This window comes from Electrona antarctica, assembly GCF_951216825.1.
Source record: "Electrona antarctica genome assembly, chromosome: 4".
Lineage (NCBI taxonomy): Eukaryota > Metazoa > Chordata > Actinopteri > Myctophiformes > Myctophidae > Electrona > Electrona antarctica.
Genome location: NC_136809.1, coordinates 40,282,024 through 40,295,665, shown reverse-complemented (window position 1 = coordinate 40,295,665; position 13,642 = coordinate 40,282,024). Strand labels below are relative to the sequence as shown.

Sequence of the window (13,642 nt, the reverse complement as noted above, 5' to 3'; positions counted from 1 at the left end):
AATGTAAATGTAATACAAATGCAGTCCTTTACATCGGTGCTACTTGAATTCATGCCAGAAGTGCAACATCCTGGGCTACAGCCAGTATGTCCTTATGTCACCCCTCTAGTCCCACATGCTATACTGCAGCTCTCAATTGTGGTGTGGTGATGTCATCATCCATCCATCCCTTACCTTTCCCTCAATAACTCTCTACTATTAATATGTGTAGCCTACCTGCCTGTGATCATACATGCAACAAAAGATTACAGCAGCCTAATCTATTTGTGTCCTCTAAAGCTTATTAACAGACTGTACTGCAGGCACACTGCAGAGAGAGAGGGGGGTGAGTCAGTGTGACTGACTGCGTGTTTGGTGAGAGAGAGATACTGTAGGACGGTAGAGGATGCAATTGTAACTGCAAAGCGGTAGCTCGCTTTCCGTCCTGTGGCTCTCTCTGCCACTGACGCACCTTTCTCTCTCTCTCTCTGTCTGTCCTAAACCTCGCGTCACCAGGCGTTCCACTCTGCTATCCTGTCACCCTCAATAGCACCCTCAATAGCACCCCCGTCTGTCTGACTGTCTCCCATCATCTCACCAACTCCTGCCGCCGCCAGTTGGACATTTTCAAATAGACGCCAGGCATACAGATACAGCAGGTTATTTATTGGAGTTGAGGACAATCGGAGTGGACAATATGCTGACGTTGCTTACAGCAATGTATTTGGTGGTGGAGCGTGTGGTGTCCTCGGAGTCGGAGGTAAGATACTTCTATAGCCTAAACAGAGGAAACGGACCTGATCGAGAGGCATGCAAACTAAACTGAATCAGAAAGAATGCGTAATGTTACGGTGATGAGCAGATGGTGTACTTAATTGTGACGACCAGTGGGTGCCAGTGTACGCCTGATAAGTAAGCATAAAACAATGTTACGGGCCCCCTCATTCATAATGTAGGCCTACGACTACGAACCCTGCATGCGTCCAGCCGTCCACCTGAGAAAATAAAAGTCACTGTGGGTGACCGTGACCCCCGTCATCATTAATTCATTGAGTGTCTTTGACCGTGGCCGCGGCGCGGGTGTTTCATTGCACAGAGTAGGCTACTAGTACTAAGGACAGCTCCGTAACTGCAAAGCAGTACGACGTCAGTGTCGCTTGCCAAAAATAACAGAGCCTATACACTACACAGAAGAAAGACAGCTACAAGCGAGCGTTTGCTTGAATCTGAAGCTATGAATACAGATTAATTAAGCCCTCACTGTCTACATATGTGCACCACCAGTTCCCAAGCAGCCGAGTCGTATAAATATGATGATGATCATATGTTATTATGGTCGTTGGATGTTATGGAGCATAGCTAATACATATAACACGCTATGTTATTAAATGACTGAGTTGGCTCTGACCACTTTTTCCTATACAGCAAATCCCTTTGCCAATGATAGCCGATCTACAAGCTCACACAACAATGCTAAGCTTTTAGATCTGCTGTTTTTGCCCAATGGTCCCCACATGATATGGATGCACATTGCATGGAGTTCAAGTGCATGGCTAAAAGTTCCATGCAGGCAGGGACTACCAGCTAAATGATTGGTAGACCTATGGGAACCAAAATGGACTATGTTTATAAAACTCAGAGAGTGCACAGATGGAAGCAAATAGAACCATTTAATTATACTTGTAGCAACAACAACTCGTGAAATTAGGCTATGTTCGACCATGGCCAAAGGCCAGACCAGGCCTATATGCATATTTTAATTAAAAAGGTTGAGAACCAGTGTTGTAGGGCTGCTATAGGCTATATACTCTGCAGTGTTTGGAAGAGCCTCTTGCATTGATGTCATCTGTTGTAGCTATATATTTTATGCCCATAAGGCTCTGATTATGCATATACAGTTTCTTAATTTCTGTTGTGTTGTGATCACTGGTTAGTGGTTTGAAACCCACGCAAACTGTGACGTTTGTAAACATTTGATTCTGTAAATGTATTTATTTTTGAAAACAGCAAAACAATAATGAATATAGTATGTATATCATATAGGCCTATTTAAATTAGCCTAAATATATGTTATATCCTACAGTAGCCTATATATTTTTTCCCACAGAATCAAATGTTTTATGGTCATGATTCACCAGGACCCTGGATGGCTAAGATTAGTTGATTCTAGGCTTAGAATAATTGATATTATAAATATTTTTGGAAATCTCTATGGGGAAAAATTAATGTGGTCTGGATCGATGAAACCAGTAAATGACCGCCACTATATGCTTTGTCCAGTGGTGGAAGAAGTACTCACATTTTGAGGGGCGCTAGCCCCATTATTCAGCTTTTAGTGAATATATGAAACTTCATTCTACACAAACATTAAATTCCCATTGACAATGAATGGAGAATTTTTACGTCATAGTGTCTGAGCAAATAGGCATAGTGTCTATTTTACTTGATGATGATGTACAATGATTAGATTGGTTAAGAGTGCCCCTCACTTCACACGGGTGTGATTTTGTTTTTACTTATAAGTAAAATTATCATATTTCCACAAAGTAGAAATACATAATAATAAAAGTGTAGTATTCAAAATGTACTTGAATAAAAGTACAAAAGTATTCACATTAAAAAAAGGGGGGGGGGGGGGGGGGAATTCACCGGAATGGATGAGTCATTATTATTAGGACATTATTAGTCAATGGACCATTGATTGAGAGTTGAGACACAGTGGGATGTTGTATACACATGGGATGCATAGCCACTGCAGGTTTAGGTCATTTGGGGTTATTTTATTGACATGATAAGCCCATTACTGGCAAAAAGTTTGAAGGTAATAACTGTTATTAACTTTGCACTTTTTGGGGGCCCCTAAGCTTCAGAGGCCACTGGGCTTGGGCCCAACAGGCCGGTTAGATAATCTTCCCCTGTTTGCATGGAGGTCTGCTAAAAGGATTTTTCCAAGAAAGCCTCTATGGCTTGTTTCCATTGGGGTCCTTTTGTGGGCTACTCAATTCATCATTATGCAGAATGTCCCATTTCACATGTTTCCAAATGTATAAAAATGTGTTGTGAGCTTGTAGATTGGCTATTTTCAAATAGCCGAAGTATACATTACATAGGGCTACATAGTGGTTAAAGGGGAAAACCACCCATTTTCAACATTTTACTATGCCATTAATATACTTTAGAGCTGTTGTGTGGAAATAATAAAAAGTCCCCCCATTTTGTGTTTCCTAGAACTGTAATTATGAAAAAAATCATTAACATGGTGAAACACATCTTGATGACATCATCAAGATGTGTTTCACCATGTTAATGATTTTTTTCAGACCTCCAGTTCTAGGAAACACAGAATGGGGGAATGTTTTTATTATTTCCACACAACAGCTCTAAGGCACATTAATGACATAGTAAAATGTTGAAAATGAGTGGAATGTTTTGAAATGATAAAAATCTACAAAGTAGTAACCGAAGTTTTCAGTAGTGGAGTAAAAAGTATAATATTTGCCTCTGAGATTAGTGGAGTAGAAGTAAAAGTATTAAAACAGTAGGCTACTTGACTAAATTTACTTACATTGGATTTGTCCTGATTTTTAGTAAAGTGCATAATCATTGTAGTCATTTGTATGCATTACCTGCTGCAACTTCCAAGACAGACAGTGCAGTTCTGGTGTCAACCACTAGGTGCCAGGAAAGGTTAGGTTACATTTCTCAACTCTTTGAAATCGGAGCTTTCGCTACTGTTCCTTTTCATAAGTATCTGCCATATATGGACGAGGTGGGCGTGGTTTGATATGAACAAGGAAGCAGTCTACCATGGGGGATTGAGTTTTTTTGCGTGAGTCGGAGCTAAAACACAGTGTATTCTTTATAAAAAAAGGACTACAAATCCCAGCATGAGACTGGAAGCCGGTCACCTACCGTACGACAATTCAATACGTCCATAGAGGTGACCCCAGTGTTCTGTCTAGTGCAGAGAGGGAGAGCAGTCCTTGCAGTCATAATAACAGACAGTACATCATCCGCTAACAAAATGGTAAGATGGATGCTAATTTGTTTAATGGCTGACACATTGAAGAATGTGTGTGTTGAATGAAAATTATGCCTTGGGGAGATTCAGAGCACGAATGTTATTGACGATGAAACAATGAAGCATGGATGTTATAAAGAAAGCGACCAGTAGTTGACATTGAACTGGAGGACGACGACGGGCATCCACATCATTGTATGTTAATCTCAATTTTAATGACGATTTAAAGTTTGCTGAAGGCATTTTGGAAGCTGAGACTTTTCTCCATTGCATCATGCGTCATTTGCCAGAGGTGACATTAGTATACTTAAACCGCATTTGTTGGCCCAGTTAAAGAAGAGGATGAATGAAGGTGATGAATAAAACAAAGTGGTAGGACACGTTGTACAAGCGGCAATACCATTTCTGCGGCCTAATTTTGGTCTATGTGGAGTATAATTCAGTATAGGCTATTGGTAACACGTGCGGGCGACACAAACAAACGCTAATTGCATTTATCGATCAATTAAGATGAATGAACACGTGCGTTCGGATGCTTTGTTTCCTCCATCTATGTAGGTCAAATCATCATGGCATTATTTTCTGTTCTAGGCCGAACCTATCCGTGTTGTGGTGACCGGTGCTGCTGGACAGATCGCATACTCCCTTCTGTACAGCATCGCCAAGGGAGATGTGTTCGGACTCGATCAAGTAAGAATTATATTATAGAGGACTGTTTCTACTGTACACTCCTTTTTAAACCAGCTTTGGTCCATAGATTAAACAGCTAGGTAGTAGCCAACTATGTTACATAACAGTGTGAATAATAAATGTGTTTTGTTACATGGCTACAGCTTTGTGTGTGTGTGTGTGTGTGTGTGTGTGTGTGTGTGTGTGTGTATATATTTTTCACTGTTCCTTGCAATGAATGTTGGACCATGTGCAAGTGTATATGAATGTATGATTAGATAGATGATGCCTGGAAATGACACCATTGTGATCATTACCTTCACATGGCATGGGCTTATAAAGTGATACGGAAATGATGTTTGCATCTGTCTGGTGTGATCCACAGCCTATCATCCTGGTCCTGCTGGACATCCCTCCCATGGTGCCGGTACTGGATGGGGTTGTTATGGAACTGCAGGACTGTGCCCTCCCACTCCTGAGAGGCAAGCTATGTGCAGCACACTAATATTCTGCTTAGTCATTGGCTGGCAACACATGGCGAACATGTGTAGGGGCGTAGCAGTTAATTGATTATAAGAAATAATAGATAATTTAATAAAATAATATATTAATCCATCCCTATTTTGGACATCATTATAGGCGTACGGTTCACTTTTTTTATTTTATTTTTTAATGAAATTCATTAGTGGAAAATGGCTGATTTTACAATCTCTGAGATTGTATATCAGCTATTTCCACTATTGCTGAGTGACACGGTAAAGTGTTAATCGATTCGTTGATATAACAATTATTTAATTGGATAAAAAAAGCATGCTTGTTGATTAATCAATACAATAATCACTAAGAAACTTATCGGCAGTTGCAGCCCTAAAGATAATACTGCCATCATATTCTGCATGGATCTGGTATGTACTCTAGCATGGCTATCTGCAATGCACCACCATCCCCCATCCTCCTCCCTCCCCATCTGGTAAAACATGTGGATGCTTTGGACAGTTGGACACAGTGTAGCCTAAGCTCTGTGTGTACCCATGTTTGTCTAGGTACACACGCACAGAGGTGGAGGGTGGATGCGTAATTGCATATTGACACACAAATAGGTGGAGGGTGGATGCTTAGAAATAATAAAGTGCATAGGGGCTATGTATGTGTGTGTGTGTGTGTGTGTGTGTGTGTGTGTGTGTGTGTGTGTGTGTGTGTGTGTGTGTGTGTGTGTGCGCGTGCACGCATGAACATTAGTGCAAATATGTAGGATTTCTGATCTAGCATGTTAAAGATGCAGCCTCTCGCTCTGAAAGTAGAAAGGAGTGTCAGCTGCAAGGCCTCCTATTGGTCGGTTCTTAAAGCCTCATGGGGGGAAACTCCAGCCAATGGTGTTAGTGGTGGGACAACAATAAGGGAGTGGGTATTCGGGCCATTTCCTGCACCAGTGAACCCGGGCTGCAGTCCGATCAGATAACACCACGGTTCATCACAAATGACTAGTAGAGAGACACCCAACTCTACTTATCAACACAAGCAGTCCCCTGGGGAATTTTCGTTTTTTCATGTCATGAAAGCAGGGAATCATAGCTTCAAATTGACATTACTGTTCAGTTTGACCCACCAGTTTTGGAGATGTGGCTTATAGAGTAATGTCTTGCAGAAAACAGCGAGTTGGGAAAACAGGCTTGAAAGGATGCTTTCCCAGTTTTAATGGGTTACGGGCTTGCTGTCTGTCTATCAAAAGCATATAATAAAGCAATTGAATTCTAACATATATGATGATAATAGATTGCTAGTAGATAATTAACATCCAATGCAGAGTAACAGAAATCAAACCATTCCTCTTTAAGTAATCCAAGTTAATGATTCCCTACCTAATGCCCTACAGAGGTGATCCCCACTTCTGATGTAGAGGTGGGCTTCAAGGACCTGGATGCAGCCATCTTGGTGGGCTCCATGCCCAGGAAGGAGGGAATGGAGAGGAAGGACCTGCTGAAAGCCAACGTGGCCATTTTCAAAACCCAGGGAGCAGCCCTGGATAAATACGCCAAGAAGACTGTCAAGGTGACTTGAGTGTTTATTCGAGGTCCACCGTCGCACTGCCTGGGCAGAGCTCCAAATAGGAGCCTGTGAATAATAAAGATGATGGAGGTAGGAGACAATAGCAAAAGGGAAACCTCTATATGGAACACGCAGGTTCTAGGTTGGAAAATGTAATACTATTAATATTCAATTTAATAATTGAATAAATCTTTTCATTGAAATTTAATCTCAAAGTGCTACAGTTATGGTTATGCGGTGAATAAATATCAACTAAGATTAATTAAACACAGAAAATGACCTTTAAAAAAATCTGATTTATTTCACAGACAAAGTTGAGACAAAAGCAAAAGTTATTTTTGTCCAAATCAGACCTAAGCTAGCCTGAAGATGTAGGAAATGAAACTGCTTTCACAACTGTTTCTGTCTCCAGAGACAAAGCTCTTAAATTTGACAAGGAAACCCTATTTAACTTAGTTCATGTTGGGTTGAGTGGATGTTGCATGTTGAGTTGGAACAGCTCCACTTATTTCCACAGCTAAAAACCTGAGAGGAATGTCAGGACACCAAAGCTAAGGGATCAAAGTTTCCCTGTGTGTAATGTTGTGTGTAGTAAGCTAAAGGATCAAAGTTTCTCTGTGCGTAATTTTGTACGCATTGAGTACACAACACAGAAGTCTGCGGCGTCATGAGGGCCCCTGTCCTACAGAATGTCCTTGTTTCAACCCAGCTTCAGTATGATGATATAACCCTCACCTCCCTAGTGACCAAGGTCATACCGTTCACAGGCCAGGAATGTGTGGAGTATATGGAATGGGCTAGTCTTCAAAGTTCTCCTTTAAATCCCAATATGTAATTGTAACTAGCCTAGGGATGTGCATTACTGATCAAAATCGAAAGATCTACTGTTCTCGTGACAGATCAGTTCTCACAAATAGCCACTTAATTGACTCAGGTGGCTGACAATAAATCAAAATGGCCCATATATGCTACAGCACCTTCCAATGAACGTGGGGAGGTAGCATACATCCTGTTAAATAGTGTCAAACTGGAAGGCATCAGGAAATACTTGTTTATTTGGTATTTAGCTGTGATATTTATACATGTCCACCGTCCAACCCCCATTGGCTTTCAGAACATTCATTTATCATTGTGCAGTAATTGCTGTAGTTTCGTGTTCCTCAACAAGTCAATAACATACACTATTATACAAGCAAAGTAAGATGATGTGTTCAATGTGATCAGTTATGTAAAAGCTAAATGTAGAGCATGACATTTTCTTATCCATGTTTAGCTGCAACCACACGGTATAAGCTACTTGGTTAGTGGGTCTGTCGCAAACAGAGCTGGTTGCAGCTTATCATGGATTAAATGCTTGTTCTTTAAGAATAGTTGAACAGATGCTGTTTGGTTTTGGATACAACAGACACTGTAGGTTTGTGATGGAGATGTTCTTTCAGTTCAGCCCAGAAAATGTTAGAAAAGCTTGTCCGTACTACCTTCCTCCATCTGCTTTTACCAGGTCTTGGTGGTGGGAAACCCTGCCAACACAAACTGCTTGATTGCCTCGAAGTCCGCTCCCTCAATCCCCAAGGAGAACTTCTCCTGCCTCACTCGCCTGGACCACAACCGGGCTTCATCCCAGGTTAGAGCACCAACACTCACCCCTCACACTTTTGTGAGGGGTTCCCACTGTATTTATATCATCAACATGACGTCTTAAGTAGTCATTTAATGCCCTAAACAAACATTAAAGTCAATAGACTTGGCTGGCAAATGATTCAGGTCATAAGTGCTATTAAAAAAATCACACCCGTGTGAAGTGAGGGGCGCTTTAACAACATCGCATATGACATCACATAACATCACAAAATAGCAGTTTATAAGAATCGTGGTCCCTTATTGGCCGAGGTTTTCCTCTGACATGCTGATTTGCTCAGTGACAGACAAAACAAACATTAAACTCTGTCCATTGTTAATGGCATTTAATGTTTGTGTTGGAGACAAAACAAACATTAAACTCTATCCATTGTCAATGGTGTTTTTAATGTTTGTCAAGAAAAGACAAACATTAAACCTGTGTATAAGAGGGGCTAGCGCCCCTCAACAAACATTCGTGGAATATCCTCAACGTCCATAGACGTGGCTGAAAAAGATTTGTGTTAAAGTTCTCTTAACAAACATTAAAAATCCCATAGACTTGGCTGCCATATGACGCTGCCATTATTGCCATATCAGTATTTCTAAGCTTTGTATGTCTGTGTACCCATAGCGATGATTTGATCGGCTGAGGGCTTAAATATTGAGGACGGCAAAAGTGATTGGCCGTAAAGTGATGATGTATGATAAGAGTGGCCCTCACTTCACACAAGTGTGATCTTTACACTTTCAGACTTAAATGAACGCTGTGGATTTCACTGTGCACACTCATGACGAGTGTACACATGGCTGATTTACGAGCCTCAACTGTTGTGTAACTCCAGTGCAATTCTTGACATTTATCTGTAGGTGGCGATACGTTGTGGTGTGCCTGCCAACAATGTGAAGAACGTCATCATCTGGGGCAACCACTCCGGCACCCAGTATCCCGACGTCCACCATGCAAAGGTCAACGTGCAGGGCAGCGAAAAGTCAGCCTTCGATGCCGTCAATGATGATGCCTGGCTCAAAGGGGACTTCATCTCAGTCAGTGGAATTCATTTTACATGTAGCATTACAAGAATGGTTTATGTTAATGTTATAAAGTTCCATCCAGTAGTGCAAGTACTACAGTAGTTGAGTTTCTGGGATGTTCTTGGATATATTATGACCGATTTGATAAAATGTATTCATTATTGCCTGCCTGGCAGGTCGCTTAAAAATAAATCTAAATTTGCAAGGGTAGTCTGGCAAGAGGAAAACACAATTATGGCAAAAGGAATAAGATTCGAATTTTCAGATGGGGGGGGGGGGCGGGGGTACTCTTTAAAGGGAGATACAAAAGATATTTGGGCTTATTTAAAAATTAAATATATATTTTAAAATGTATATCTGCTGGCTTAGTGTAGCTTTGTCATTTTAAACTACAAAGCAACCCCTTGTTCTTTTTCTAAACATTCCCTGTTCCTTTTTGTCCTCTTGCTGTCCAGACGGTTCAGCTACGTGGAGCAGCTGTCATCAAGGCCAGGAAGCTGTCCAGCGCCATGTCTGCCGCCAAGGCCATCTGCGATCACATGAGAGATATCTGGTTTGGGACCAAAGAGGTCAGTCTACTCATAGAGAGAGTGTAGGATGTGACTTTGGATTTCTGAATCTCTCTTTTTCCCCACACTAAATGGGACTGACCATTATGTCTTACTAACCTTACGCAGCATGTTTTCAATTTGAGACAGCCAGTGATGGATATAGATCAGGACTTGAGACAGCCAGTGATGGATATAGATCAGGACTTGAGACAGCCAGTGATAGATATAGATCAGTGTTTCACAAACCTCTTCACCAAGAGACTCGGAAGAGACATTTGGTGTCTCCCCAGCACTGAAAGATGCAACAATACAATATGAATTAAGTGCTATTAAATCTTTTAACCTTTTTTTTGTGTGTGCATGGTAAAAAATTAGGCCCAAGTCTCTAAATGCCTGCTCAGTTTATCATGATAATCATCTGTACAATAATCCAGAACATGTTTTATGATTACAAAACATCCAAGTAAAGCAATCCGATACAAGGCCTTTTGATTTAAAACTGTTACGGTTATTTTTTACATGGATACTACCAGATTTGTCACAGAAACAAGAAATATTACAGAATTTCTGCAGGAAACTAATCCCATTCACACTGGGGGCAGCCATGCAAGATGCCAACCTGTTCTTGCAGAGTTGTTACTGTAGTTGTCTGTCGGAAGCCTGGTTGCATAGTGACTGTACATGGTTGTCTCTCAACAGAGCGAGTTCATCTCCATGGGTGTGTACGCTGGTGGAAACTCTTATGGAATCCCAGAGGACCTCATCTACTCATTCCCTGTCGAGATCAATGTGAGTTTTATGATCAGATGCCAAGCGACTTCACAACAAATGTTTCTCTCGTTTTGTTTACAAATACTATATCCACCATTTTTAAATGTTCTCTACACTTAACAGTTGGCATTAAGCTGCTCATGAATTATGGGTGTAGAGCAGGTGTTTTCAACAGGTCGTCCGTGGACCACTGGTGGTCCGTGGAAGTATTGCATGTGGTCCCTGACCATTCATTTAGTAATGTAGGATTTGTTGATTTAAGAAATATATATATGTCCACTAGTTGAGAAGCAGTGAACTGAATGACCTATTGACCATCCATGTAGTCATTTACTGACAAGTTGGAGGTCAAGAAATTCAACAGAAAAAGGGAGTTAGAATCTCAAGAGGGAAGTGCACTCGATTGTCTGAGTCATTATCAGGAAATTATTAGTAGTCAATGGACCATTGGTTGAGAAACAGTGGGATGTATACACATGGGATGCTATACTTTGGGTTGTGGTGGTTTGCCACGAGCCGGACAATATCATCATAGGAAATATCTCCTGGTTTCCGTGGAGTGGCCAAGTTCCTTATCAACTTATAAGTCTTCGCCCCACACACACTCAGGAGAATGGAGCGCTTTTTAGCCTCCTCAGTAATGTCATTTGCAGAGAAAAAGTGTCCCAACCTTTCCTCATACTCCGTCCAGTCCTTGTTTCCTTCCACAAACTCACTAATAGCTCCGAACATTGCCATCTGAACACGCTGCTCGCCGGCCACTGCCACGTTCTGTCCCACGTCTCCGTTCTGCTCGTCCTCTGCCGAGTCACTGCTACTGCTGCTCATACTCATCCAGTTTGAGCACAAACATCATCCAGCTTGAGCAAAAGAAAGTAATCCAGTTTACCTCGTCGCCAAAAAGATGTGGTAACTTCACATCAAGAAAGGCACAAACTCAGTCTTTATGTCTTTGACGCTTTATATCAGATTTGCAGATCAAACAATACAGAAACCATGTGGGATTCAATATGGCTACTTTGTGCTAATCCATTGTGCTGTGCACGCGTGGGTTCGGATCCCATCCTCGTCGCTAAAAAGATGTGGTAACTTCACATCAAGAAAGGCACAAACTCAGTCTTTATGTCTTTGATGCTTTATATCAGATTTGCAGATCAAACAATACAGAAACCATGTGGGATTCAATATGGCTACTTTTCTCCATCACCCCTGGCAACCTGGAAGTGAACCCATTTAACATGACCATGGGAACCTGGCAAACTGCCAACAGCACCATCTCCTGTCATGATATAGTATAGGCTATAGGAAAACCATGGCATGATCATTATAGCAAGACCATACACTATACAGTATATAACACATAGCAAGTGTTACAAAAACACTAATCTTACACCATATCCCCACCCAACACAACAGTGGTCCCCAGGTTGCTTCTAAGTCAGGGTGGTGGTCCCTCATTCACAATCAGATGAAAACCCTTTTTGTTGTAAATCCATTCAACCTCTGAGTAAGAAGCATATTCTGTATAACTGGGTGGAAGCTTTTATCCAGAGAACCTCCCAGTACCAGTTATTGATGACACCCTTTTATGTTTGGTATCAGTGGCATCAATGGGAATCAAACCACTACCAAAGGGAGACACCTAGTGCAGCGTTATTAAGTTCATCCCATTAAGTCCATTGATAAGTTGGTGCCTTTCTCAAGCGTCAGAAAAAATCACACCTGAGTGAGATGGTTCATCTCAAGGGATTGTTCCTAATAAAGACATTTCAGACAAGTGCTCTTGTCGTCATGATGTAAAATTGACTATCTATTTGCTCAGACACTGATGTAAAATTCTCCATTCATTGTCCATGGGAATTTAATGTTTGTGTAGGACAAAGTTTGTGCACACACCAAAAGCTGTATATAGGAAAAAATCAAATCAAAAACAAATGCCTAATCATTACTCGCAGGAGGAGTGTTCAGAAGATTCCAGATTTGATCCAATATAAGAGTAACATGCTTAGGTTTTGGTCAATCGACATTGCAGCAAGAAGCTCACCGCTTTATAAAGCAGATAACATTGCAAAACGTCTCTTAGTAGAGTTGCATAGATCTAATAATTCTTCTCATCTGCAGAACAAGACCTGGAAAGTGGTAGATGGACTGACCATCAACGACTTCTCTCAGGCCAAGATGGACGCCACAGCAGCCGAACTGGTGGATGAGAGAGACACCGCAATGGCCTTCCTGTCCCAGTGACTCTCATCTCCCTCTGACCCACAGCAGTTAGATCCCTCACATGCTCCCAGCTCGCGGCTGTGACAGTTAGCCCTCCAATCTTAACGTTCCACTGGTGTCTGCGAGTCACCTCTCTCTGTGTGTAAATGTGTCTGTTTCAGTCGGCCACCTCTTCAGGTTTTAAGAACCTGCATAATGAACACAATCTGGCCTTTTGTCTGGGAAGCCACTGAGAGGATGTCCGTGTTGGTAGTTTATAATGCACAATATCTGTCCAGAAACTGTATGGGAACATGTCATTCAACAATAATAAAACAAGATGTCTGATGAACCCAACTAATGTTTACTGGTTATTAAGGGTCTCATTAAAGGACTACTTCACCTACTTCCAAACTTTCTTCATATAATGGGCTGTGGACTGCTCAGAAACCTGCCTCATCAATGCTAAATCGAAGCCAATAGAAACTGCAGTCTGGAAAGTTAGTATTATATAATGGAAGCTATCGTTTCCATGTTAATCAAAATCAAAGGTTTGTCATTTGAAATCCAAAGCAAAGTTAATATCCTAATTCAATAACTTGTGAATGATGCCTTTAGGCAGTTTGTCTTTCTTCCAGGTTTTTCTTTAATTCAATTATTTACAAGACTTGTCCATTATTTTACCATGTAGAAAATACCTTGCTGATGTTAGAATGTTGATGTGGCAAGTCAAGTGCAATAATCAAATCTA

At 41.2% G+C, this 13,642-nt stretch overlaps 1 protein-coding gene across 1 annotated transcript; it reads left to right on the top strand.

Annotated features, from left to right (window-relative positions):
- Positions 1-3,882: 3,882 nt before the first annotated feature.
- LOC306922285 (malate dehydrogenase, cytoplasmic-like) lies at positions 3,883-13,248 on the top strand. Its single transcript, XM_079499766.1, has 9 exons — positions 3,883-4,006; positions 4,592-4,690; positions 5,055-5,151; positions 6,543-6,718; positions 8,217-8,339; positions 9,203-9,379; positions 9,823-9,936; positions 10,618-10,707; positions 12,811-13,248. Exons 1-9 carry the CDS (start codon positions 4,004-4,006, stop codon positions 12,931-12,933), a joined length of 1,002 nt encoding a protein of 333 aa, XP_079355892.1. The 5' UTR covers positions 3,883-4,003; the 3' UTR covers positions 12,934-13,248.
- Positions 13,249-13,642: the final 394 nt, after the last annotated feature.